The 27,827-nt window shown below is 40.5% G+C and overlaps 1 protein-coding gene across 1 annotated transcript in view; it reads left to right on the plus strand.

The window, feature by feature from the left end:
* Positions 1–27,827, plus strand: part of atrnl1a (attractin-like 1a) — a 341,974-nt gene that overhangs the window by 85,758 nt on the left and 228,389 nt on the right. The window contains exons 12-19 of the mRNA XM_080869803.1: positions 768–852; positions 2,374–2,585; positions 3,861–3,979; positions 5,178–5,294; positions 6,311–6,443; positions 11,020–11,207; positions 13,322–13,535; positions 14,141–14,332. Of these exons, the coding sequence (XP_080725929.1) occupies positions 768–852; positions 2,374–2,585; positions 3,861–3,979; positions 5,178–5,294; positions 6,311–6,443; positions 11,020–11,207; positions 13,322–13,535; positions 14,141–14,332 (1,260 nt within the window). The remainder of the gene's footprint in view (positions 1–767; positions 853–2,373; positions 2,586–3,860; positions 3,980–5,177; positions 5,295–6,310; positions 6,444–11,019; positions 11,208–13,321; positions 13,536–14,140; positions 14,333–27,827) is intronic.

The following is a 27,827-nucleotide window of genomic DNA, read 5'->3' on the forward strand; positions in this document are numbered from 1 at the left end:
TGTTTAGGGAAAGGCGCCTATAGCTAAATGGCACATTTACACTCACAACTTGGACTCCTTTTCCATCTATCTCTCTCACACACACACACACACACACACACACACACACACACACACACACACACACACACACACACATACATTCAGTCACTCAGTCATTTCCATATTAATATAATGGGAGTATGTAGGGGTCATTAAAACATCAGAGAGTTGTAAAATCCAAATAGTAAAACACACAGAGCTGAATAGCACCAATGATAACTTGAGAGGGAGAGAGAAAGAGAGGAGGCTGTTTTATGATCATATTTGTGGCATGATGTGTTTTATGAAGTCAGCTCCCACATTATCTCCCCTATCATCTCTCGATCGCCATAATTCGATGTGAGAAGGTTATGGTAATAAGTTCTTATGGAATTGGGGGAAGGGGTTGAGCTGTGGGTCACACTCTACTGCTCATTGCTCTTGCATATAGTACGTATGGTTCTCCTTATTCTTCTATTATAACTGCATGGGGAAAAATGAAGACAATATTATCCAGTCGTATATTATCGTTAGCATTACCAGTTAAGGAAAACTGTAATTTTGCTGCTTACAGTGATGTTCACAGTAGCTCTTTGTCTGTTTATTTTGTGCAGTGCATTATCACTTCCTCAATAAGTGGGTTATTTATGTTTTGGTTTTCAAACGCTGCAGCAGTATAGCAGCACACACTCACGAGTGAATATATTCCTAAACATCGTTGTGTGTCTGCATGTGCTCGTCCTCAGCTTGTGATGAGTGGACTGTCCTTCCCAGACCAGGCCTGCACCGGGACATCAACCGCTTTGGACACTCTGCTGTGGTTAGCAACGGGTGAGTTTCTGCTTTTCATAACACGTCCCCCTAACCGATCCAATCCCAGACTCTACCTGGCTAATTCTTGTTTCCACCCTATATACAATAGTAAAACTTTGATAGAAAGTTCTTTGTAATGTATTTTCTGAAGTTAATGTAATTTTGGAAGGAGAAACAGTCATAGCCTACAAATAACGGTAGTTCTGCCCAAGGACAAGCCCCCGTATTACTAAAGGTAACAAAGTATTTTATTTTTTCTGAGTGTATCTTGAAATAAAGCGATTTGGTTCACAAAACATGCATGAACTTGCATTTCCTAAGTGTTTTCTTGTAAAAGTGCCACTTTAATCATAAATCTGTACCTTTACCAATCGTCCTTTGGACATTTCAGCAGTGATATTCAACCTTTGAAAAATATAAGAACAAGCCTTCCTGCTCAAATTACATTCATGCAAATAAAACACATCTATCCACAATGCGTGACACTCCAGCACAGCTTTTTCATTTCCTTGATGTCTTCCTGTGATGTCCTTCAAATCTTGAGCGTCTCAGGTGAATTTTGCCTCTGCCTTCCTCCTTGACTGGTATAGTTTTGTTGTGTAGACTGTTTATGGATTGATCTTTTTTTTTATCTCAATCTTATATTTAGTTTTGGTTGGCACTTCTCTTGTCACTTCTTCCTCCGCCTGCTCCTCTGAAGCTCCCTGTTTAGAAACTACGTCTCTCCCACCTCAGCTCTCGCCTGTATGTGGATGTTTCTCCTGCTACACTCTGTCAGAAACTTTCTTTGCACTTTCTATATATAGATACTGCATATATATATATGTCAACGTGTATTTCACTTCATTACCTCGAGACCTATATTCATTTCTAGTTTTTTCCTCTCTAACTTTTTCTCACCCTCATTCACATGCAGGCGGATGTGTGAATGGCCTTTGGGCTCTGCTTTCTAGAAAGATGTGGTTTTCAAATGACTTATTACAGCTATGTACAACAAAGAAAACCCTGCCGTTGATGCACTGAGCATTTCTTGTTGCTCGTAGGGTTTAGCCTGAAAACAGATTTTGATTTTCTTGAAAAGAATCTGTGAACATCAGTCCCAGACAATCGGAGAGTACAAGACATTTTGTTTGGTGAAATAGAAAAAGTTATAGTGAAAATATAAATATCAGTGCTTTGTGATACTTAAATGTTTGCAGGAGTTTCATCGACTGACTTATTGCTGGGCTGAGAAATGACAGCCTGACCTGTTAACACCATTTACCCACCAAAAAGTCAGCTTTGAGCTCAGAAATGTCAGCTTTGAACTTCACAAGGACTGCTTCAAAATAGCAGCTTTTCTTTTTCACCCCCCCCCCCTCACCACCACCTAAGTCCAGGTTTATTTTTAAAGGTGTTCCTCTAACTTTCTCCTCCTTTCTGGAGGCATTTCTCATCTGTATAAAGCGTGTAGTGTCTCGCTGTTGCTTCCTTCCACAGCTCTCTGTATAAGTTCTCTTTTCCTGTTAGTTTGTATAATCGTCCCTTCTTCATCTTCAGCTCCATGTACATCTTTGGAGGCTTTTCTGGTATGCTTCTGAACGACGTGCTGGCTTACACGCCTCCATCCTGCCAGGCCTTCTCTAGCCCAGGTTTGTGCGCCACTGCCGGGCCAGGTGTTCGTTGTCACTGGGTGAAAAGTAGTTGTGTCCCCTGGAAGCCAACACCACCCGACCACATTTTTCCTGCTCCTTTCTGCCCTGCTCGGCCTGGTATGTTATGCTTCTGTTTACCGAGCAAATTCTTTGCCATTTATATGCATCTGTTTCTTTGTTTCAGTCTAAATATTTTCACTGCCATGTCAACATAGTTTTCCTGAAATGTACCACACAATCAAGCACAAGTGCAACTCCCAAAAGGCTTATTTTTTCACAAGAATCGTAATTATTCTGGAGGGCTCTGAAGTATGTTTGCAATTCATAATTACAGGAACAGAAGGTCAGCACTGCAACAATTACCTAATTTCAAAGTAATTAGGATCGGTCTGAACCAGATGTAGATGCGGTAGCTCTTCCAGGTATTCTGCTTCAGGCACCTCGCTCGAGGTTTAAGTAGAAAGTAATTATGAAAATGATTTTGCTGTCAGTTTTAAATGGAGCATAAGCCCACATGGATTGAATGAATTAAAAGATCAAATCAATGGGTTTGCATTTAAAAGCCTGCTCATTGCAATTCACATACACCTTATCTAACCTTCATAACTCATGACAACATTTATGTGTCATCCCAAGCACACAAATCCCATTAATGTCCATAAAAACAAAATAAAATCTAACCTTAATTTAAAAGTTAAATGCTACATTTTCAATTTTTTTTCCTGGGTAATGCGATAAATGACTAACACACGCCAAAATACACCCCAATAACAGGTTAAAATGTGTTCTTTACTGACGCCAGAATAACAAATTATAGAAACTATAGTTCAAAAAGAGCATGTAGTCAAACCAGCAGCCTTGTGAACACTGATCATCTCTTCTACTGCCTGAGCCAGCCTGTGCAATCTATGTTTAGCATGTTGAGACAGTCTTAGTGTTAGGTCTGCAAATCCCGAATAACGAAGTTGTCACTTGGTAGCTTCCTGATTATTGCATCCAAATATGGTAATACATTTTATTTTACACTGCCCTAATAGTTTAAGTAGTTGTACATGTTCACCTGATGACTCTGTGCACTATATGTATTAACTGACTGATAGACATTTCCATGAAAATCACATTTACATCTTTGCTAGTCAAGAAGTCAAATCACCAACAGATGAACTCTTTGAAACATTTGTTGGCTGATTTCAATAAGTGGAAATCGATTACTGAAAGTAAAACTGTACGAGTTGTGCTCAGTCCATAATAGTATGAAAGCATTTTGTCCATACACTTTATTTAGACAGTAACAATACAGATTAGGGGGGAAAAGGCTGTGACCTAGTGTCTTTGTTGCCTTTGTACCGATGTGCTTATGTTTTTTAATTTGTCTGTGTTCTCCATTTTTAGACAGTACAGATGAGCAGTGTTTCCGCTTCTCAGACTGTGCGAGCTGCACTGCCAACACAAGAGGATGTCAGTGGTGTGAGGACAGGAAGTGCATATCTGCCTCAAGCAACTGCACTGTGGTGAGGCTTTACTGACTATCAGTAAAATATCTATGGTAAACCTTATCGTATAGTATTGATAGTACAATAATTGAATTAAATCTTTGATGGAATACTTAACATATTGGTTCCTGACAATGCTAGAAGTCATAAAAAGTGCAAAGACTGTTCTGTCAGTGGCTGAGCATCAATGCAATTTGGCACCATAGAAAGTATAAAATATGGATAGAGGTAATTATATTTGTATAAAAAGGGCTAATCAGCTAATTGTAGCTTGTATGGTTTTCATCCATAAGCTGTATAGGGGAACACACACATTTGCTAGTTAGCTAAGTGGCATACAACACTCAACAAAACCAAAGCAGAAACTTCTTGGATGATCTGTATCTCACAGCAAGCCATAATCTTAGATTACTCAATAAAACGTGACAAAAGACAATGGAAAGGTCGAGTGTAATGACCCAAAGTATTTAAAGCAAGGCCTGCCTCCAGCTGCCTAATTTGGGACACCTGTCAAATTGGCCATGCCTAAAATGCCCCACTTAGTTATTATAGAGCTGTGAAATTTGACATTTTATCATACAAGTCTGTGAGGATTGACTTGCTTTTGCAGTCAATCTCAAGTGACCATTAAAGAAAATGCATTTAAAAAATAAATAAATCTCCCGAGGCCTGAGGCTTTTCCTTGTCTGTCACCAAAATTGCACTCAGAATTGGAGATGCAGCCATTTGGAAACGATCCTTTGTTGAGCGTGAGCTGAAAACGTGAGCTGATAAATGCTGGAAGAAAGTTCAGAGGCTTTTCAAATGACTGGTTAAAGGAAGAAGCTGTCGATGTCTTATATAAAGTCTTAAAACAATCAACACCAATCAGTGTGATCTTTTTAAATGATCACACAGACACACGCTCATTTAAGGTTTTTGTTTTTTCTTTTATTCTCTGAAGCATCAAAATGAACATTTAAAAAAAAATAAAAAGCAAAGTAATTGTTGGGCTGAAATTAAACTTGTTATAAATATTTTCTCGTGTTATTTTGTTACGTTTGCTCATTTTGTTTCCTCCTTTCACAGTCTCTGTTTTTAATCTCAACCCTGCTTTGTGTGTGTTTCTTTGTGTGTTTGGCTATCTGTTACTTTCTTTCTGTCTACGTGCTTGGCTGGATTTGATCTGAATCTGTGAATGGATCGGACTATTTGTGTGTGTGTGTGTGTGTGTTAGCTGACTCTGGAGCTGGCCCAGCAGCATGGCGGCGCTCTGTCTCTGTCTCCCCCTCCGTCCATGTTGTCTGAACATCAGCTGAGCTTGTGGAAACACGGAGCCAGGAGAAGGGGACATGTGTGTATCATTTGACACTTCCTGTTAAGCTTCAGGTTTGGGCTGCAAGGTCACAGGTCAGAATAGTCCCTAAGGTTATGTGGACACTGGGGGACAATATAAGTACAAATTTGCATGTATTTCACGCATTTCTTCTTTCTCCAACAAGTGGTACCAAAAATGGTGTGAGAAAAAGAACACTATGGTGTGAGGAGCTGTTCACGTCATTGAGTGATGCAGAAATTGTTACTGATCAAAAGCTTTTGAAGGTTTTGGTAAATAATTTGTAAGCAATAAAGAGAATCATAGAATATGGTCTCTGTTCTGAGACAAGACTTGTCATGCTTGTTTGAACATGAGTCTGTTTTTGGATCAATCCAAATGACACATCCATTTAATGCCATTTCAGGAGCAGAAAAACAAAATGTACGCTCAATAATCCTCAAGAAAATACGTAAGCAAAAATTGTCATGAAAACAGGACATGAGCAAAGACCTCTCCTTGGCCCTTTGTCTAACCTTCAAGGTTTTCATAGAAATCACTTTTTAGTTAATATGCTAAGAAAGTGGTGGACTAAAAAAATGAAGGTCAGGATTGTATTTACCTGTGCAATCATGGATATAAAGATGTGTCATCCTTTAGCAGAAAATGGGATTTTGTTTTTTAGGCTAAAGTACACTTTGCTGGTACCTGATCAAATTAGATTTTTTTTTTGAAACTTTTAAATAAAAAAAAACAAATTTCCTTTCTGTTCTGAAACCTTATAGCTAAAACTGCTGCAGTGTAACTGTGCAGCATATAGAATAAAAACTACATCTCAGTATAATGTGTCCTGCATATTGATTTTCTTTTCCACTCTGCATGTTCTGTTGGCTGTTTAAATCACCACGCCCATTTATACTTTATTCATTTTCACCATTTGTTGCACACTATATCGAATTCTCTAGCTTTACTGTATTTATTGTTGAAGAGAAAACTGTCAAAGAACTCTAGCCCGACTGATATTATTTCCTGTTATTTTGTGTGTGTGTTTGAAGACGGTAAGAGACTCATCCAGGTGTAAGCGCAGGGAAGAGCTGGAGTGTTTCAGGCTGGCTAGCTGCAGGAGCTGCTTGCTGAACGTCAACTGCCAGTGGGAGCCACAGCAGCAGGAGTGTCAGGCGTTGCCTGGTGAGGAGAAACACTCACGCATGTAACATAGTAGCAAGCAAATTAAGTACCTCAAGTTAAATTCATGAAGCTCATTTTATTCCAAGTGAATCTGAAAACTTTTTCACCCGGCTTTGCAAAGTCTTTGCACAGCATGTTTGTGATTTGCTTTCTAATCTGCTTCCTCATGCAGATTGAGGCCATATGCAGCAAAATGAGAACACCTTGAGAATCTACTCTATTTACATAAAGAGTTTACAAATGCACGCATGGATAACCTGTTTTATAAATGCTCTGTGAATCTTTTTGATGATATTTACGACAGTGTAGCGTTCGCCCTGAAGTGACTGCAGTACTTTTTCAGAACTACTGGAATGTGTGTCATATAAAACATACTGTGAAGTAAGACAAAACATTTTGCATGTTCCCACGCTAACCAGTGGCATAGTCTTAGTGGTCTTCACAAATAAACACCCTCATATTCAGGCAAGCATACATTCAGACAGGATTAGTATGAACACACACATAGAAGCATGCACACACTTGAGAAATGTGCTCTGCACTCAGCAGCATAGAGAAGTAGGCCAATTAGAAATGTTTACTGGATGTTCTGAATATGAATCCTTGGATGACTAACAAGTTTGAGTTATGCTGTGCAGCCTTAAAGCCATAGCTGCTCCTACTTTGACTTTTACTGCTAGCAAATATAGGGGCACAGGAAACACTCCTGCTACTTGAGTCCATAAATGATGCAGTTCCATGTTTTATTGTGTTATAAGGACCTGCTGGGTTCATTGGCAAAGACTTGTGAACTTGTACTAGCTTTAAGCCGAAGATGGCGGGCCCTTATGTTTTGCTGGGATAATAGAGTTTGATAACTTGATTATTACTCAGGAATGTGGTAGTTTGTTCATTTGCAGTTCAAACCCATGTCTGAAACTGGATAAAACGAAGCAGAAATATCAAGATTTTTCATGACAGTACAATGTAGACTAACTAGGAATGTTTCCGATGACTAATTCAGCAGTCCATTAAACAGGAGAACTACTAATGGGCTAGGTCTGTGAAACAGAAAAACAAAATTATGCTCAAGCTAATGGATCAGGTTGGGGGGGTTCATTATAAACGTGTACTCAATATTGTGTCAATATTGCACATAGGATAATGTCAAATAATTTGGTAATTGTTCATTTGCACAATTATGTTCAGAAACATCTCACTACCAACATGCACGTTTCATTTGAGTTAGATCTTGAAAATAACAAGTACAAAATAAAACCATAGATCAATTTTAGTCAGAGCATTATTACAGTGTTTTTTTGTTTTTTTTAAATATTCTATAAATGTTACAATACTGTGAACATTTTTTCACTATTGAACTGAAATTCTGTCAGTGTGACAGCCCTAGAAAGGTTAAACCACAGACGGTATATATGTATGACGCATTGGGTTTTGGACTGAATTTTGAAGCCTAAGCATTTCATTTTCATTTTAGTATCATATCCATATTTGGATGAGACAGTGTACTGTTAATCTAATCATCTAATGTATACAAGGAAACTTCATGCAACTGTAAATTGGTGCAAAGCACTGAAACATATGAGTTAATTAAAACTAACATGATATCAATAATAAACAAACTGGATCTTCTGGGTGGGTTGTACCTTATAGCAAGTTATTCTATGTTAGATCATTCCATTAAAATTGCACCAAAAACACCAAAGACACAAACATGGCCCAGGGATCTAATTCAGTGACTACACTTAGCAGAGGTGAGGCCTAGCAGAATTCGACTGACCATAACTCAGTGTCATTTAAACACCCACGCCCTTAATTCCAGTATCCAGATTGAAGAGACAACTATACAGTTGTTATGAGAGAAGACCCCATAGAGGCCAAAGTTGTTTTGTACCAGGGTGTAAAAATATTTTAATGCTATAAAGTTAGGCCTTTAACATGGCAGTGCCAGATTTTTATCAGGATTTAAAATAATTACTGGTTAGTACTTTTTGTGCCAAATAGCAAGGGCATTAACGTACTGTGTACAGTCGAGTAGTTACCCACATCCCCAAATAATTCTAAAGTTATGGTTTTCTAATTATTTTTTTTCTATTGTTTTTTGGACTCTGTGGGAACTGTTTGGGAAGTGGCTTGTTTTTTAGCTGCTGAGGTTGCAACTTGAGTTGAAGATCATCCATACAGTTGTTGCCTCAGAATGTTAGAGCGATTTAAAACTGTTAATTACAGTTTTAAATAAATGAAATGTATTTGAATTACCATTGAAAATTTAGCCCTTACAATCATCTGCCTAATATTTCACAAATGTACGTAGTTTATCAAGTGTGCTTTAACGTTAGCAGTGCTAGCACTAGTAGACTCATTTCCTTGCAGTTTAATATTTCTCTGGTGGAGTGGAGACTTCACATTGGTTTATTATCCAAATGATGAAAACGGCAGTTCATTTTCTGGTGGTTCTGGCAGTATAATTTTGTAATGGTATGTTTATTTTCAAGGTTTAGGAAACTAAGGCTGTGATTGTATTTTGTTTAAAGCTTAAATGGACAGAGATAGAAGACAGACATGTGCTTCTATTCTCTGTAAATCAAAATGAGTACTACTATTTGCATCTTCCATGCATTTGATAGTATTCTGCAGCTACCCTCTTATATTGCAACACTGGAGCTTCACCATCCTGCCACTTCTCTAGTATTTATATGTCCACAGGCAAGATTATGCTACTTGGCATGAAGCGTTGCAGACCACACAGAATAAATAAGATATTTCTTTTTTGTTTGAGTCCATTAACATGCTGAGGCCGAAACAAAGCTTCTGTTTTCCTGGAGTTTTATGTGGAGATGGCTAAGAAGAGTTGGGTTATTTAAAGCTGTCTCTAACACCATGACAGCAGTGGCCTTTTCTTTAGACATCATGTTATGACTCATTCTAAATGGTCCAACATGTTTATCTCTGATTTTTACACAAAGACTGTAACCCAGTCAATCTGTTTATTCTTACGCTCCCCCCTTTTTAACCCTTAACTTTACTTTCTCCTCCTGTTTCAGTCAATTATTGCGTACTTATATTGCATGTAAAAAAGATAAATAAATAAAGAGAGCAGGTATTTTCTTTTCTGTTTTGGAAAGGTTGGTGATGGAAGCCATTATAGGCATGTGAATGTAATCAGTCCTGGAGACCAAAATAAACAGCAGTGCTCTGGAGACTGAATGGCTATTCTTTCCTTTCATCCTGGCTAATTGAACGGCCTCTGCGCTGTTATAGTCTCCCACAAGACACTTTAGTGACCCAGATAAGAACAATGAGTGCATATATGCGTTTTATGGGTGAATTTATCTTCCGCTTCTACTCAGTCCTGTTCCTTTATCCTACGGGCGACATATTGTTAACTCCTGGGAATCCTATTTGTCAGGTCTGTACAAAGCAAGAATTTGCTGCTTTAATCCAAGACAGCATTAATCAACAATTACATCAGCCTCTAATATTAACTTCATAAATATTTAATCACATAAGCCAGAAGAAATTATTTTAATGTGGTTCAGTCATCTGTTTGTTCTGGCAGAAAAGTTTACTCTCCAGGCCATCACATCTGTTCCAGTATCAGTGACTTCTTTGTCCATCACTTACCTTCACTGAGGATCCAACTTTGGTCTCAGCTGACTCTCAGCTCACTTGCACACCTGCTCCTCATTAGACTTGGTCTAAATACCAACCCTCAACTGGCAGCATGAAGGATATCAATTAGATGCCTGCTTGACTAATGAAACCTGCAGTTACATCCAAGTAAAGGCTGCTTACACCATTCTTCTTGTTTGCTCCCCCTCCTTGATGTTGCATTGTTGCAAAAAAATAAATCTGTAATATAAAATGTGTTAGTCTAGCACGGGGGTCGGCAACCTTTAACACCCAGTTTCCACGCAAAAGAAAACACTGGGAGCCGCAAATACTTTTTGACGTCTAAAATGAAGATAACACTGTATAAATTGTTGTTTTTACCTTTATGCTTTGTGTGAACAACTAAGGTGTGTTGCTTATTAAATCCATTTTATTTATGTAATTAACACATTTTGAACTCTTAAAGAAATATAACAAAAGGAAAGACACCCAGCTGAACTAAAATGATCCACGTAGCAAACAAAAACTGTTATATCGCCTTTGGGCTTTTAGAGCCTTGACCTGACTTTTAAAAAATAATTGGGAAAAAAAGCACTATGCTGCTAAAAAATGAAAAATAGATAATTGCAAATTTCTGCCTAAATGTGTATTTTACCTGGTTAATGTGTGTGGCGGGGCGTGGTCTGCAGCGCCACTGCATGGGAGTCGGACGCACCTGAGCGGCACCCGCAATCACGCCTCGCTAAGGTATTGCTTTGAGGTTTTTGTTTTTACCCCAAATGTGTAATATCTGTACATCTATTTATTAATCATATTGTTCGTTTTCTTCTGTGTAATGAATGAAAATTTGAGGATTACAAGTCTCTAAAAATATCATTTTTATGCTTTTTATAATGTACAGATATGCAAGTTCATTGTACAAATGAAGTCGAAGGAAAAAAAAACAGTACTGTGTTTCTGTATGCAGGCCAGCTGTGTGGGGATGGCTGGCACCAGGTTGGTGAGGTCTGCCTGAGGATCAACTCCAGCAGAGAGAGCTATGACAATGCCCAGCATTATTGCAAAAACCTTGGAGGAAATATTGCTTCTTTGTTGACAGACAAACAGGTCAATTTTGTTCTGGAAGAGCTACAAAAGTATCAGCTACAAGACAAGGTGGGTGGTTGTCATGCAGTAAATTCAGAAATGACAGGCATGCAAACAATGTCAGTGACAGGTATTCATTATTTTCCACTTGTATGCCTTATAAAATAGCTGTGGCTGTTTATGCACCATTATATGTTGGTGGGCGAAGATATAAATCCAATTTTTAGACATGTTTGGAATGATAATCATAAGAAAGAGTAGTGTGGAAGCAGATGTAGGTTATCACTTTAGAATAGAGGTTCCTGGTGAAAGCTATATTCTTCAAGTCTGTGTGTATTCTACAAAAAAGTTACATTGGAATGCCAATAATTTAGGTTTTTAATCATCTTTAGCACTCCTGACTAAAACGATGTGTAGTCACAACCTTAAAAAATTATTGTTCATAGTTATCTTTATTAATTTGGTCATATGAAGAATGCATGAATCTTCTGTGTATAAATTTTTTAAAAATTTAGCTGATGTACCTGAGGTTTTACCAGGCCAAATTTGGTGGCATTCCTTCTTGTTGAAATTTGTTATAACTGTAAGAAAAGGTTTGAAAGTGTATGCTAGATCACTTCAGGGCCAGTGTTGAAAAGATGTAATTATTTCCAATAGATCCTCCAAACAAAATGATCAACTCAGTTGTTTGTGTCTATCCTCAGGAAACTGGATGAGTCTGGTCTGAGATTAAGCAAAATTTAAAAGCATTTTGCCCAGATATGATTAAAAAGTTGTATATGAATGTAACTTAAGGTTACAACTGCCACCATCTTCGTGCCATTGACACAGGTGCAACTTTGTGAATTGTGGCCATTCTGTGATATATGTGTACACAAACCTGCCTCCATACATTATTTATCATTGGATGCCAAATAATGTGTTTCTCACCAGCACAAAGCAAGGCTCACAAGCAACTAATCATTAACAGAAGCAGTTGTGGCGGTTCCATTTCCATAGATTCAAGATATTTCTAATTGGGGTGTGTATGTGTTTTATCTACCATGGAAATTGGACATTTAGAAAGCAAAAAACCCTTCTAAGGCCACCATGGAGCACAAAGACAAACTGCATGGTTATAAATGACCGCCACACTGAAATGTTCACTTCTAATTCTCATGTTAGGAACTCCATATGAGAATCTGACATGCTTGACAACATTTCATGATGAATCCAATCTGTCCAGAGAAACAGTGGAGGGTACAAATGTAGTTAATTTTCTTCATTTTTTGACATTTAGAAATCAAAATCTCACAACCTACATTTACTATGCCTTCAAAAAAGGTTTTTTTCTTTTCATCTGGATTACAAAGGATTTTCAAATGGAGGAGCTGACTAGACACAGAAAGGCGTGCGAAAATATGCATTTGCTGACATATAAATGCAATGTCACAGTATTCTTGGGATCCTGAATTTATCTAATGAAATGAATCACAGCTGTGGGAAAGAATTCTTTCACGTCACAAATGTTTTGTCGGCAGATAATTCAAATGTTCACTGAACTACACTTCAATCAGCTGCTGTAATTTCTGGCCCTTTTTGAAATCTTGAATGAGTTTGTGCTTTTATAGCAATTACAGTCATTTGCAGATGGTTTGATTTAGGATCCACTTTAATGGAAAACACGACACTGTCTTCTTGGCAAAGTAGATGTTGTCTTAGTTAAATTACTATGTGCTTCTTGCTTAGGTGATAAAAAGCATAACGTGACCTGCTATGAAAGAAACAGGATGAGGATTAATTGTGTTTATACTCTTTCATTTGATGAATCTGACAGAAGCACAGCTATCTCTCTAAAGGGCAGCGTCTAAATTTGTGCAACGTTTACTTACACAACTCTACGTAAGAGTTTATGAAATATTGTAGGGAACATGAATGGAGACTTTTACCATCTTTGTCACCCCAGAAACACGTTTATATTTAACTATGAATAAAGCTCAGTTAACTTCTGAAGAAAATATTGGAAGGATCTTCTCTTACTGTGATATGAAACAGTATCAAGTAACATCATAAGGACTGTCAGCTTTCTCCCAAGTTAATGACCAGTGCTAATTCCACATAACAGAATATCAAGAAAAAGTTTGTATATGTTGTACATAAAGTCAGTCACTGACTAATTCAAACCTGTCTTTCTGCTTCTACAGATGTTATCTCCATGGGTTGGCCTGAGGAAGATTAATGTGTCGTACTGGGGCTGGGAGGATGCATCCCCCTTCACCAACACCACCCTGCGATGGTCACCTGGAGAGCCCAGTGACTCAGGCTTTTGTGCTTACTTGGAACAAGCTCAAATGGCTGGTCTTAAGGCCAACCCCTGCACTGCCACCACTGATGGCCTGATCTGTGAAAAACCTGCTGGTGAGAAAAATAGAATAGAAAGACAAAAGAAAAAAATGTATTTGAAGGTTAGCGCACCTAATGAAACCATACACCCACCAGCCACTTCATTAGGAACATCTGCTCAGTGTGCAAAATGCTAATCAGCCAATTATATGGCAGCAACTCAATGCATTTAGACATGTAGATGCGTTCCAGGCAATCCGCTGAAGTTCAGACTGCTGTCTTTTTCTTGCACAACCATTTCTACAGTTTACAGAGGTCAGAGTAATTTGAGTAGTCTGGCCGTTCAGGCTCATGGTGGTAGGGTCATGGGGTCATAGGGGGATATTTTCTTGAAACACTTTCGCCCCCTAAATATTACTTGAGCATTGTTTAAGTACCACAGCCTGCCTGCGTATTGTTGCTGACCCATGTCAATTCCTTTATGAGCAAAGTGTATCTATGTTCTGATGGCTGCTTCCAACAGGAATGTGCCATATTGTCTCCAGATCTATAAAATAGTCAAACTTGTGTTTTTACAGCTACACTATCTTACTATTTGGATGTCACTGAATGCAAAACAAATATAGCTAACAGGTCATTTAATGTTTCACACACCATGGTGCTGTCTATCCCTTGCTCAGGGAGTCCCCAGAGTCAGAGTGCTCGTCCCTGTAAGACGCCTTGTGCTCTGCGCACCAGCTGTGCCAACTGCACCAGCCAGGCCATGGAGTGCATGTGGTGTGGACGTACTCAGCGCTGTGTAGACTCCTCTGCGTATGTCATTTCCTTCCCCTACGGCCAGTGTCTGGAGTGGCAGACCCAGGATTGTACTGGTGAGACTTTTTACTATGCTGCTACCATCATTGTAGAGGAAAATATTATATTGTTTTTTTGCTTTTATTCATCTGACAGGTAGACTTATAAGTATAACCATAGGTAATTACGTGCAAGAACAAAAAATCACACTCATTTAGTGTGCTTGGTGCGTTACACTGTTGTTTTTTGTTTTGTTTTTTTAACACGTAGCCTGAACAATTCCTTACTGTCTGTAATTCCTATTTATTTAGTGGAATATTTACTCAAAATGGGTCATTATTTTTCTTTTTTTGCTTTTATTAAACTGAGAAATTCTAGTACTTTTTATTTGATTACTTTAATTTTTGCGAGTTTTTGGATTGGGTTCTTGTACAAGTCTCAGTGGTTTAAAATTGTTACTGATATTGGGAGAAATAAGTTACAAAGGTCAGGTATAATATTATTTGTTCATAATCAAAGTGGAGTGTAGAGCCATGCCAGAAAAACATAAACTTCTGGCATTTTTGAATGTTTGTACTCTGCTGTATGTTATCTTTGTGTCAGGATAGTTTATGTCTACACAAACAAATGAACAAAAGATAAAAACTGTTACTCATACCTTTGGGAAAGAGACCAAAGTGCGATGTGTGGACAGAGTCATTGCAGGCCCCCATCGACTGTCTTATCAGCAGTCAAGGCTACCCATCAGCCTCACACACACATTGACTCAAACACACCAACACTAGGGCAGCGCCAACTCTCCTGTAGCTACAGGGCAGACAATCAATCACCTACAATGACACATGACTCACTCAATATGAAGTCCTCGCTGCTGTCTCTTAACATTTCTCTGATATACAACCTCTCCCCGGGGATGGTATAGTTCAGCTTCACCGCTGCTTTCTGATGAGATGGTTTCTTAGCATGGCTGAGCCCTGTGACTCTTTCGTGGCGCCTAATCGTTTTTGGAGTTTCTAAATCCTCAGTCTCACCGGGAAAGTAACTTGGTGAATTCCGTACAACAAATTAAACAAATAGGTGGTTAGGTTTTTAGGTGAATTTTCATCCACTCTGGGTCAGATTTCAATTGAAAGGTTGGTTTGTCCAGGCTAACACAAACAAGACAGAGGGTTAAGCACTAAGGCGCAAATGGAAATACAGGGAAGATGTAACTATTACTACTAGTACAGAAAAACAACAAGATGGGAACCAAAATACAAGCTATCACATAATTGAACTGTCCCTAGAAGTGATAAAATAATAAGCAGCAAGAGACTAAAGGGACAGGAAGATCAACTAAAGACTATATCACCACAACTGAGATTCACAAGAAATGTGAATAATAAAGAAATGAAATATAATTATTCTCAAACACAACCCAACAATATTCAAACATCCAGAGTACTCAGAAAACAATAATAAACTAATAATAAACTGATAATAAACTGATAAATAATACATGAATACCAAATCCTCACAGTAACTCAAAATCCAAAACCTGGGGATAAGTACTCTAGGTTGTACTTTTGGAACAGCCAGCAGACCACATAGGGATTATAGGACCACCTTGTGTCTTCCTTTTACATTTTACTTTCCCTTGCTGTAAGAGCTCTGTAACACCAAAATTTCTCATCCGTGGGATAAAGGTCTATTCTATTCTATCTCAGAAAATCTAGGGAAACAATAGAAATTGCAGTTTAATTGACCCGAAGAAGAAGTTTGGGTAGAAAACCTCAGTTTATTAGGAATATTGAATAAAAAAAAAAATAACAACAGTGACTTTTTCTTTTAGTTCATGGGACAGATACAACCAGTGTGCCAACCTGTCTTAGTTTTTCTGAGATGTGGCATGAGACTCTATAGGGGATGTCCTTATGAACAAGAAATATATTAAACTGGTAACAGTATTCACTGTGGCACTCAGTCCTAGCTGGGGCTGCACAAGACCCTCAGCCATGGGTCAGTTGCGTCTGATCGTCCAGACAGCTCAGGTCTCACAGGCCGAGGTGGCTCACACAGGGGGCTCAGGATCCACCAACTGGGGCACAGATTTTGCAATAACCTGGACAGGTGCCAGTTCAGTGTGGGGAGGCCCCGAGCAGAGCTGTATCCGGTGGAGCCATCTGTGGGGAGGTCCTGGATACCCTCAAAACACTGGACACATGGATTTCAGTCTAATGTACAGTAAGTAGAGCTGAGTTAATCCTGCTTCCAGAGAAAATGGCCAACTGCAACCTTGAGGTGGCAGTAGGAGGGAGGCCAACAGGCCAGAGTAGACATCATTTTAATTGAGATCGATTTTCAGATTTGACTTGACAAGCCCTACTTGCCTCACTTGCCCTAATTCAATGCTGTGAGGAATGAGGCATGACTTATTCTATACACATAACACTCATTTCCTATATTTCTATATACACAGCTGCTTGTGCAAAACAAAGCTTTACAAGATGGAGTTGATTACAAATTTCTGCCTTTGATTTTATTGCAACTTTGGAAACTTCAGACGTCTAGTTTAAAATTCTGGACCTCACTAATTTCCAAACCCTGTTTAGAAATTAGTTTGGTTTTATTTTAGGGAAAGTTAGAGCAAGGTAGAACTATATTTTATTTGGCAGTTCAACAAGTGTCTCTTAGGGGACAAAAAAAAAAGTATTCCCCTGAGGCAAAACTTTGCATTGTTATTTTCTGTCATTTGTTAGACAAATACTCACTTTGGAGCAAAGTGTTCTTGTTTGTGCAGTTACAGAAACGGCTTCAGAAACAAGAATTTTCTTTCTTTTTGTGACTGGTGATTATTATTCCTTCCTGATGCCAGTACTCTAAGTGCAGACAGCTCTCCAGCCTACTGTTAGCAAGCCAAGGATGTCTTCCTGTCTTTCGTCTTACGTTCAGTGCTTACATAATGGCACGTCCCCCATCTTCTCTTTTATTATTCATGTCTCCATTTGGTGACAGAAGGTATGTAGGAGGCTTTTGTTTTGCTATTTTTTTTTTTTACCTTTGTTGCTGAAAGCACAGCTTAGTTTACTTATTGTAAAATATGACATATTTTATTTTTCAAATTCCCCCGATGGTGCATCTCAGTCCACAATAAAGGCACTTCAGCTAACATTATTTAATATCAGGTAATTTATAAATTAATTAGCATTAAGTAACGATAAATAAATGTCTCAATGTTTAAGGATTTACCTGTTTATTGCTAATGTATGTTACTATATGGTTAGTGAAAATTACTAACATGTATATCATGACATTGACAGCCAAGGTGTTTCATTAATCATAAGTGATTGCTTTATAGTGATAAAATGCAACACCATTTACTTTTTTAAATCAAATTTATTCAAGGTTCATGGTTGTCCACCTACTCTTTCATTCTCTAACTTGTAATCGGTTTTTCCTTGAGACTTACGTGAGACTTATATTTACTGATTTCAACTCTGACTTGACCCCAAACTAAGTGATACCACGTCAACAAACAGAAACATTAAAAATGTGCACCACCTGTACCTGAAACAGTTTTTTTTTTTGTTGTAATAAAAAGGCCAAATTTGGGTTCTGCAGTGTGATTGCCCCCCCCCCCCCCCCCCCCTTCCTTTCACTTCCTTGTTGACTTGTTTTCAGCTAAAGCGCTGTCCCAGTTCTTGCCGTGGCTATGTATGTATTCAGTTTTTCATTACAGTAGTTTTGTCCTTAAGAAGTTAGAATTAGAATTTCACTGTGTTTGGTCTTATAGTCCTGTTTTAAAAACCAAGTTCACCCTTGGTGGCTTGAGCTTCAATATAAAATAATAAGGTTAAAATGTTGAAACATGTAGAAAATAGCAGCATTTATTTTTTATCATTTTTCTAGGTTGGTAGAGCACAGTTCTATGTTCTCTGGTAGACAAAGACTGGTAGACTCTCGCTCGCTGCTGCTTCTACTTCTATAGTGCGTAGACGTTGTGGAAAAATAATTAGTTAACAAATGGTCTTTGTGACCTATATTGTAGGTCGAAAACAGTTATTTATTAAGAAATGCTTTAAGCTAAGATAAGATAAGATAAAACTTTATTAATCCCTCGGGTGGGTTCCTCTGGGAAATTCGGTTTCCAAAAGCACAGCACCGACAGAAGTTACAGAATATTATATATATATATATATATATATATATAAAAAAAAAAAACCACCCAGCACGCCCCTGCGGGCGGTTTATCCTTCAAGCTCGGGTCCTCTACCAGAGGCCTGGGAGCTTGAGGGTCCTGCGCAGTATCTTAGCTGTTCCCAGGACTGCGCTCTTCTGGACAGAGATCTCCGATGTTGTTCCCGGGATCTGCTGGAGCCACTCGCCTAGCTTGGGAGTCACCGCACCTAGTGCTCCGATTACCACGGGGACCACCGTTACCTTCACCCTCCACATCCTCTCGAGCTCTTCTCTGAGCCCTTGGTATTTCTCCAGCTTCTCGTGTTCCTTCTTCCTGATATTGCTGTCATTCGGAACCGCTACATCGATCACTACGGCCGTCTTCTTCTGTTTATCTACCACCACTATGTCCGGTTGGTTAGCCACCACCATTTTGTCCGTCTGTATCTGGAAGTCCCACAGGATCTTAGCTCGGTCATTCTCCACCACCCTTGGGGGCATCTCCCATTTTGACCTCGGGACTTCCAGGTTATACTCGGCACAGATGTTCCTGTACACTATGCCGGCCACTTGGTTATGGCGTTCCATGTATGCCTTGCCTGCTAGCATCTTGCACCCTGCTGTTATGTGCTGGATTGTCTCTGGGGCATCTTTACACAGCCTGCACCTGGGGTCTTGCCTGGTGTGATAGACCCCAGCCTCTATGGATCTTGTGCTCAGAGCTTGTTCTTGTGCTGCCATGATTAGTGCCTCTGTGCTGTCTTTCAGTCCAGCTTTGTCCAGCCACTGGTAGGATTTCTGGATATCAGCCACCCCCTCTATCTGCCGGTGGTACATACCGTGCAGGGGCCTGTCCTTCCATGATGGTTCCTCGTCTCCCTCCTCTTTCTTGGGTTTCTGCTGCCTGAGGTATTCACTGAGCACTCGGTCAGTTGGGGCCATCTTCCCAATGTATTCTTGGATGTTCGTTGTCTCATCCTGGACTGTGGTGCTGACACTCACCAGTCCCCGGCCCCCTTCCTTCCGCTTAGCGTACAGCCTCAGGGTGCTGGACTTGGGGTGAAACCCTCCATGCATGGTAAGGAGCTTTCTTGTCTTTATGTCAGTGGCTTCTATCTCCTCCTTTGGCCAGCCTATTACCCCAGCAGGGTACCTGATCACGGGCAGGGCATAGGTGTTGATGGCCCGGATCTTGTTCTTACCATTCAGCTGACTCCTCAGGACTTGCCTGACCCTCTGCAGGTACTTGGTGGTTGCAGCTTTTCTAGCGGCCTCTTCATGGTTCCCATTCGCCTGCGGGATCCCCAGGTACTTGTAACTGTCCTCTATGTCTGCAATGTTGCCTTCTGGTAGTTCAATCCCCTCAGTTCTGACTACCTTCCCTCTCTTTGTTACCATCCGACTACACTTCTCCAGTCCGAACGACATTCCAATGTCATTGCTGTATAGCCTGGTAGTGTGGATCAGTGAATCGATGTCTCGTTCACTCTTGGCATACAGCTTGATGTCATCCATGTACAGGAGGTGGCTGACAACTGCTCCGTTCCGTAGTCGGTATCCGTAGCCAGTCTTGTTAATGATCTCACTGAGGGGGTTCAGGCCTATGCAGAACAGCAGTGGGGACAGAGCATCTCCTTGGTAGATCCCGCACTTGATGGTGACTTGTGCTATGGGCTTGGAGTTGGCCTCTAGTGTTGTACGCCACATCCCCATTGAGTTCCTGATGAAGGCTCTTAGGGTCCCATTGATCTTGTACAATTCTAGGCATTCCAGTATCCAGCTGTGGGGCATTGAGTCATAGGCCTTCTTGTAATCAATCCAGGCAGTGCACAGGTTGGTCAGTCTGGTCTTGCAGTCTCGGCTGACTGTTCTGTCTACCAGTAGCTGGTGTTTTGCGCCTCTGGTATTCTTGCCAATTCCTTTCTGTGTCCCGCTCATGTATTGACCCATGTGCCTGTTCATCTTAGCCGATATGATGCCTGACAGGAGCTTCCATGTAGTACTGAGGCAGGTTATTGGTCGGTAGTTGGAGGGGTCCTTCTTGGGGTCCTTGGGGATCAGGACCGTCCGACCTTCGGTTAGCCATTCCGGGTGTCTCTCGTTAACTAGCAGCTGGTTCATTTGTGCTGCTAGACGCTCGTGGAGTGCAGTCAGCTTCTTTAGCCAGTAGGCGTGAACCATGTCAGGCCCTGGTGCTGTCCAACTCTTCATACTGGAGACCCTTTCTTGGATATCTGCCACTGTGATGGTTACTGGATCCTGTTCGGGGAGGTTGCTGTGGTCTGCCCTCAGATCCACTAGCCACTGAGCATTGCCGTTATGGGTTGCGTCCTTCTCCCATATGCTCTTCCAGTATTGCTCGGTCTCCAGCCTTGGTGGTGCTGTTCTCTTATTGTTCCCTTGCCACTGAGAGTACACCTTTGCTGGTTCTGTGGAGAACAGCTGGTTTATTCTCCTGCCTTCTATCTCTCTGGTGTACCTTCTCAAGCGGCTGGCCAAGGCTGTGAGTCTTTGCTTGGCAGTTTCTAAGGCCTCAGGTATGGACAGCTTGCTGTATTTCTTATGCACCTTCTTTGTCGCACCTTTCTGCAACTCCGTTAGTTGGCTAACCTCCCTCTGTGCTACTTTGATCTTGCCCTCTAGCCTCCTTCTCCATGGAGGGTACTGCCCCTTGTGGCTGTTCAACTTGTAGCCAAGCATCTCACTGATCACTGCTGCCGTATTGTAGATCAGCTTGTTAGTGTCGGTAATCGTGGTTGTAGGTATCGTCCGTAGTGCTGCATTAACATCATCTAGCAGACCTTCTGAGGGTACTTCACGTAATCTTGGTAACCGGCTACGGGGGATCCAGGTTTCAAGCTTGGCCATGACCCTATCTTTCAGGTCAGTTCCTCTCGCACTTAACGATCCTTCTCCTATCGCACTTGGGGCTATGTACCCAATCTCGGGTGGGGGTGATATCGCCCCCCTGACCTGGCGTCCTGACTCCTCCTTGCCGTAGCATTTGTGTTGTACCTTGTCAATCTCTAGCTGTGAGAGCAGTCCCTTCTTTCGAATGTTGGAACACTGAGCTACTAGTTGTTTCGCCGTCATTGTGGATGTTGGGTATCGAAGAATCCATAGGTCCCTCAGCCTATTCATGTAGCCCCTTCCACCAGGGTTACTTGCGTAGTAGCATTCCAACAACGCCCTGTTTTCGTCTCTTGCCCACCGATGCCTTCTTGTTCCAGTAGCCCACTTTTCGTCAGGGTGCCCTGGTTCCTCAACACCTGACGCGGACCTTGTTGATCCGGGCGACGTCCGAGCCGGCATGCCTTCATATTTATCTGTCTCGCTCATGTCTGCGGTAGGCTTGCTTAGCATAGGGGGTCTAGCCTTAGGACCCTTACTGGATACAGACGCCCCAGGCAGGAATCGAACTTGCGATCCTCTGTTCCAAAGGCGTGTAGTCTAACCACTACGCTATCCAGCTGTGGATATATATATATATATATATACACACACACACACACACACACACACATACAGAGACATATATACAGAGACATATATAAATAAAATAAAATATACAAAGGGGATAAATAGGAATAAAAATAAAAAATACAAGTGAATTGCACATTTCAAGTATTGAGGTCTATTGCACCATTGACTATTAACAAAAGTATTGCACAGTGAAGTGAAGAGGCACTACAGCTTAGTTGTTCCCCCCTCCTTTGTCCTCCTGTTTCCCCTCCCTCTCCCCTCCAGAGAGGAGGGGAAACAGTCTGATGGCGTGTGGGACAAAGGAGTTTTTAAGTCTCTTAGTTCTTGTCTTGGGGAGAAGCAACCTGTCACTGAACAGACTCTTCTGGTTGTTAATGGCCATGTGCAGAGGATGCCCAGCATTGTTCATAATGTCCAGCAGTTTTTTTTAGTGTCCTTTTCTCTGCCACTGTCACCAGAGTGTCCAGCTTCATGCCGACCACAGAGCCAGCCTTCCTGATCAGTTTCTCCAGCCTGGATGAGTCCTTCTTTGCTGTGCTGCTATACATGATAATTATGATTGATCAGAATTCATAGCACTCACATATGCACACATTTGCTGTGAATGAGCTAAATTAGTACATTGGTAAATTGGTACATACACAACTGTGGCACAATGACCTGCCGTAAACAGCTGAAGGGTTCATGACCGTGGCGTTGGAAACCCCCCCCCCCCCCCCCCCCCAAAAAAAAAAAAAAAAAATAGAAAAACATTCTATTGCTTGTCTGATGATCCAATTTGAACTGGGTTATTTCTGTCTCAGGCTGATTTGGCTGCAGGCTTTCTGTATCATTCCCATATTTCATGTAAGCCAGAGGCTGTCTACACACTCTTCAGCCAAACATACTGAAATAATTAATTTCCAGATGTCAAAGTTGGACGCTCTTTTGTGGGTAAACTGGTTTTAATTTCCAGTCTACAGCAATGACTTTGTGTTATGAAATGGTGTATATCGTAGACCTAACAATGCCACGGGAAGGCTCTGTTGAGAAGTTCTCCAAGAGCAAACTTGACTCATACTTGAATGTGGCAGCTGATGTTCAACTGTCAACTGTGAAAGTGGAGAACCCACAGAGATTGACTGCAGCGCCTGTGTTGCATCATCTACAGTTAGGTTGAAACACGCTGGGGTGCAGTACAGGGCTCACCATCAAACATCACTTACATCATCAACAATCAAAGATCTGTCAGCAGCAGACACTGCAGGCCACTGGATCTGGATAAGGCAGCAGAACACCATATGGGCAACAAAAGCAACATCAACATGGTGCCATGGGGGGGTGAACTTGGGATGTTGAGATTCACTGTTAAGCTCTCTGGAGGGGGTTTCAGGCTAGTCAACAATACAGAGGAGATGGAGGACGTTACTTAAGAAAATGGTGATGAAATCATGCGAAGTCTAACAGCAGCACCGACAATGTTTGGTAATAGTCCTTGGACTCTTATGTATATTGTCAGTAAAAAAGCTCTGGCAGCAAAAAATACTTTGTTAGCTTGTCTTCAGGTGGTGTTAACTTTGGTGACAATTTTTATTACACTTAAGATGATTAATGGATATGCTGTTGATGTCTATGCTTGGGGTTATATGGCATTACAGTTTATTATGGCAAATAAGGCAAAATACATGCTGTTAACATGTGGCGTGAAATCAGCAGTGGTGTAGGAAATTCACAGGTTCTTTTGTTGAAGTAGTAATAAGTCACCATTAAGACTCCGTTACCTTACAAATAAGAGACCTTCTTTCACGATAAATCAATTATACTTGTTGTCTGATTGGGAAAACAGTCTTTTAGACAACTATATTTACAGTGGAATAGTTTAAGAAAAGCAGCAATGATGAGCCCCTCCAACACTTTCATCTTCTGTTTCACAGTCTGTTTCTTTCCCAGAGACCCAGGGCTCCCTCTCCCTAAACATACATGCACTTGTGTTCGCCTTTCAGTTTCTATTGCTGTCAATTTTAGCTTTTCTTTGCCACCTCTGACAAAGAGACATTTTCTTTCACTGTGGAGAGCTTCCACAGTTAATCTGCTCGTTCCATTATCCTTCATTTCAGCAAGTGGCAGTGGCCACAGATAGCAACAAAAGTGCTATCCTGTTCTTGGTTTGGTTGAAAAATTGTTGCAGATTTGGACCCTGCTGAAGGGTCTCTTAAGGGTTAGAAGAAAAAAAAATACAGGCTTTCAGTTCAATTCAGGTTTATTTATATAGCTCCAAAACACAACGTATCTTCAAGGTGCTTTGTACTGTAAGGTAAATACCCTACGGTCTTCCTCCAGTCTCTTCAGCAAGTTATGGTCATTACCTATTGGAAAATGTGCCTTTCTATTTTAAATTCTTCAGCAGCACTTCCAAAAGGTCCCATTTAATTATTTTGTTTGTCTTGTTCTTTATGATTATCATTTATAATGGAAACAACAAAATTATAATTTTTTGTACATTTATAATTTATTTTTTTTGGGGAGGGGGGACATATATAAATAACACAAGTTATGGACATGATTAGTTTTTGTTTTCTTGTGTATAAAAAGTGGCTTCCTGTGGTCTGCTAAGCAGCGAAAAGCCAACATTTGCAAAGGTGGGGTTCCCCACTTTATAGCCATTGTTTTATTAGGGCTAATTTTCTCATGATTATAAAATAAGCAATGAGAAACTTCAAAAGGAGCCAGTTGAGGAAGTTCTGGCTAGGGTTCCTGCCTTTGGAGGTTTTACAGGCACACCTAACTGGGTGGAAAGCCTGTAGTACACTAGGAACCTGTTACTGAGATAATGTGTCTCCTCTGGCCTGAGAGTGCCTTGGGATTCCCAGGAGGAATTGAAAAGTGTGACTGGGAGAAAGGGGATCTGGAATACCCAACTTCTGGTAAGCAGAAGAGACTGGATGGATGGATATTTACTACCTTTATGTGGAGCAAGGTGTAATTCAGTTGAATGTAACAAATCGCTACAGTTCAAAGGCTCAAAAAAGCCCTCAGAGATGAAAACTTAAGTGCTCTGCTGCAGAACTGCAGCAATTTGAGCACAACTGGTTACATTATAGTGTGCATGATTTGATTTTATTTTTTTGCTCACTTACTACCTTCTTGTCCACATACAGACATAAACCAGGTGTTAGTTATATTATTTGAGCTGATATTGAAAAATAGCCTTATTTTCTGTGAGGAAATCATGATGTGAAGTCTGTGTGTGTGTGTTTCATGTTTATCCCACATGGTTTCTGTGTGGCGTTTGGGGGTTTCATGTGCTTGGAGAAAAGTGAAGGGGGAAGACAGCCTATGGGTTCTAGACTTGATGTATTATGCATGGAGGCTTACAGATCTGTATTCTACTGGCTTCAGTGATGCTAACTCTCAAGCACCGTAGGAGCAAATAGATTACACGAGATGGAGCCAGACGATCTGCGCTATCCAGGGACACCAGATATCAGACCCAATGTGATGAACAGAATGTGGCACTGAAGATTTTTGATAAGGTGAAAATTCCCCCTTCAGAACAAACAGTCCTTTCTTTGCAACACCATAGATGTCATCTGTTGTGTTTAGGTATCCTCAGGGTGATTTCTGTCAATGATGATGACTAATCCTGATTTCAGTAAGGAAGCTGATGAGAAAGAACACAGAGCAGAAATGTACCTTTTTTTCTACACATTGCTTGAAGTATGTGGTGGGTGTTATTTCATTTCTAGCCATTTAAAGCTGCCATCGTTGAGGAAATGCAGTGCTTAATGTTTGTTGTTGACATAACTTTAAAGGCCCTCAGTCTCCAAGTGATGATAGGAACTTGAAAAAGTTTTTAGCGACTGATGTTGTGTGAGATGCAAACACATGTCCTCTTGGATATGACCCAGTTACTGCATTTATGTCTCTTCTTCTAGACGGAAATCCAGTAGATCCTGTCTTCCCCAACTTTGACCAGTGCAAAATACAAATTTTGTTAATCTGGTTACTTTATATATTTTACAGGAGTAATTAATATAATATACATCATTTTACCTGCCTATGCAAAAGGGATAATTGTCTAATTCCCAGATCGATATTTTTGTTATTGTAAAGTATAACATCAGTTGTGCATGATTCATATTTCAGAATAAGAATTATTTATCTTATATTGGGCCTTGGTCCAGCATCACCCTTCATCTGCCACCTGGAAATGAACTATTTTGGATTTCCTCTGAAGCAAAGTTGAACAGCATGTATGAGGGGCTTCTGTGCCACGCCTCTCTTTGACCCAGAAAGTTGATTCTCTTCTTCTGGTCGATGTGTTATCAGTTGGAGAAATTATGATGACTTTAGTCTCACCTGACTGCAGTTTTCCCCAACCTTATAAATGTAGCTACTAGGGGTGCAACGATACAGAAAATTCACGGTTCGGTTCGGTTCGATACTTTGGTGTGACGGTTCGATATTTTTTCGATACAAAAAAATGTTCATGCCTTTTTTAATTTGTCATTTATTAAAATTATAAATATATATTTTAACTCAAAAGTACAGTTTTTAAATTTAACCCTAACCCTTGTGCGTGTTTTTTATTTTGACAGCGAATGCGCATCTGCGGACCACTTATGTGCAGCCCTGGTTATTTAGCTCGTCATATTGCAGCCACAAAAATTCTTTTGTCCATGAAACCATAAAGCTGCACTTTCTTTTTGCCTTATAGTCTGAATTGTCATAACTTCTCCGTTTTGTGGTAAGCTTTTCTTTGGCTGTCATTTCTTCACCCTGACCTGTCTTATTTGGCTCAGCAGAACTAAAATATATATCTGTCTGTGAAGGTCATCGTAGTCAAATATAAATCCTGCTGCTTTTACACACGCACTCACATAAGCTCAGCGATTCTCTGCGCGATCAACCTCTCACATGTTTAAGCTGCGGGAGATTTCACTTGTCATGTTTGCATAGTAAGCTAACAATTAATAAGACGATGTCAGAGGAATTGGTGCGCAAATTATCATCACTCACAGATCAGTACTGTCGCTCTCTATACACAGTTCGCGCGATTGCAAAGTGAAAGCAAAAAAACAAGCGCAAATTCAAACGCGATTTCAATATGTCACATATTGACAGTGGCTCAGCGATGCCAATGACATAATTACCCAGCTACATTTCCGAAAGAATGCAAAAGCATTGACATATATTTTTCCTTCCTACAATAGCCCGACGGGCAGGGCAGAGAAAAATTTTGGTAACCCGACTGAAAAAATCGCTAGCACTGGGACGTTGGGCTAGCGATATTGCGAGCCCTGTATCTGATTGAGGAATCACTCATCTTTGGAAAAGAGAGTTTATTACAGAGAAATGTCTCTTTCCAAAATAAAAGCTATACTATCCGCTTCTTCTGGGCTATATTCTCAGCAGCATATTAAACAGCTGTCTAAATGACTCGGCTAAAGTTAGTAGCATGCTTGCTTGTTTTTTTGTCTGCTTCCACTTGTCTTTGCACTAGGATGATGTCGGCGTAAATGTGCAGTCATATTCGTTGTGTTCCCACTAGTGCTTTCAGGTTAATCTCGTTGAAATGACCTTAACGCCACAACACGGCAAATCTCCGTTAATGAGCTACCGCCGATCGCCCCGTGCATGGGGCTAGACGGCCAACACGTTAACGAGCTAACTGTGCTAACACACTAGTTCCCACCCATGTAATTGAGCATTGCATGGCACATCCAACATACTGTTTTACTTTAGTCCATGACTCGCTTACCTTCAGGGTCATACGTCACATGAAAACCAAAATAATTCCAAACGCCAGATCTGAATGAGGGTGGGGGAGGTCCATGTTACAAGGAGAGCTTAACTTCTGTCTCGCTAGCTTGCCCTGCGCTCTTCCTTCTGACGATGCTGTCTGTGTTGAGCGCTCAGTGAATCTGCGTTCGACTACTCCGCCTAGGCTGC

Source organism: Rhamphochromis sp. 'chilingali' (genome assembly GCF_963969265.1).
Source record: "Rhamphochromis sp. 'chilingali' genome assembly, chromosome: 20".
NCBI lineage: Eukaryota > Metazoa > Chordata > Actinopteri > Cichliformes > Cichlidae > Rhamphochromis > Rhamphochromis sp. 'chilingali'.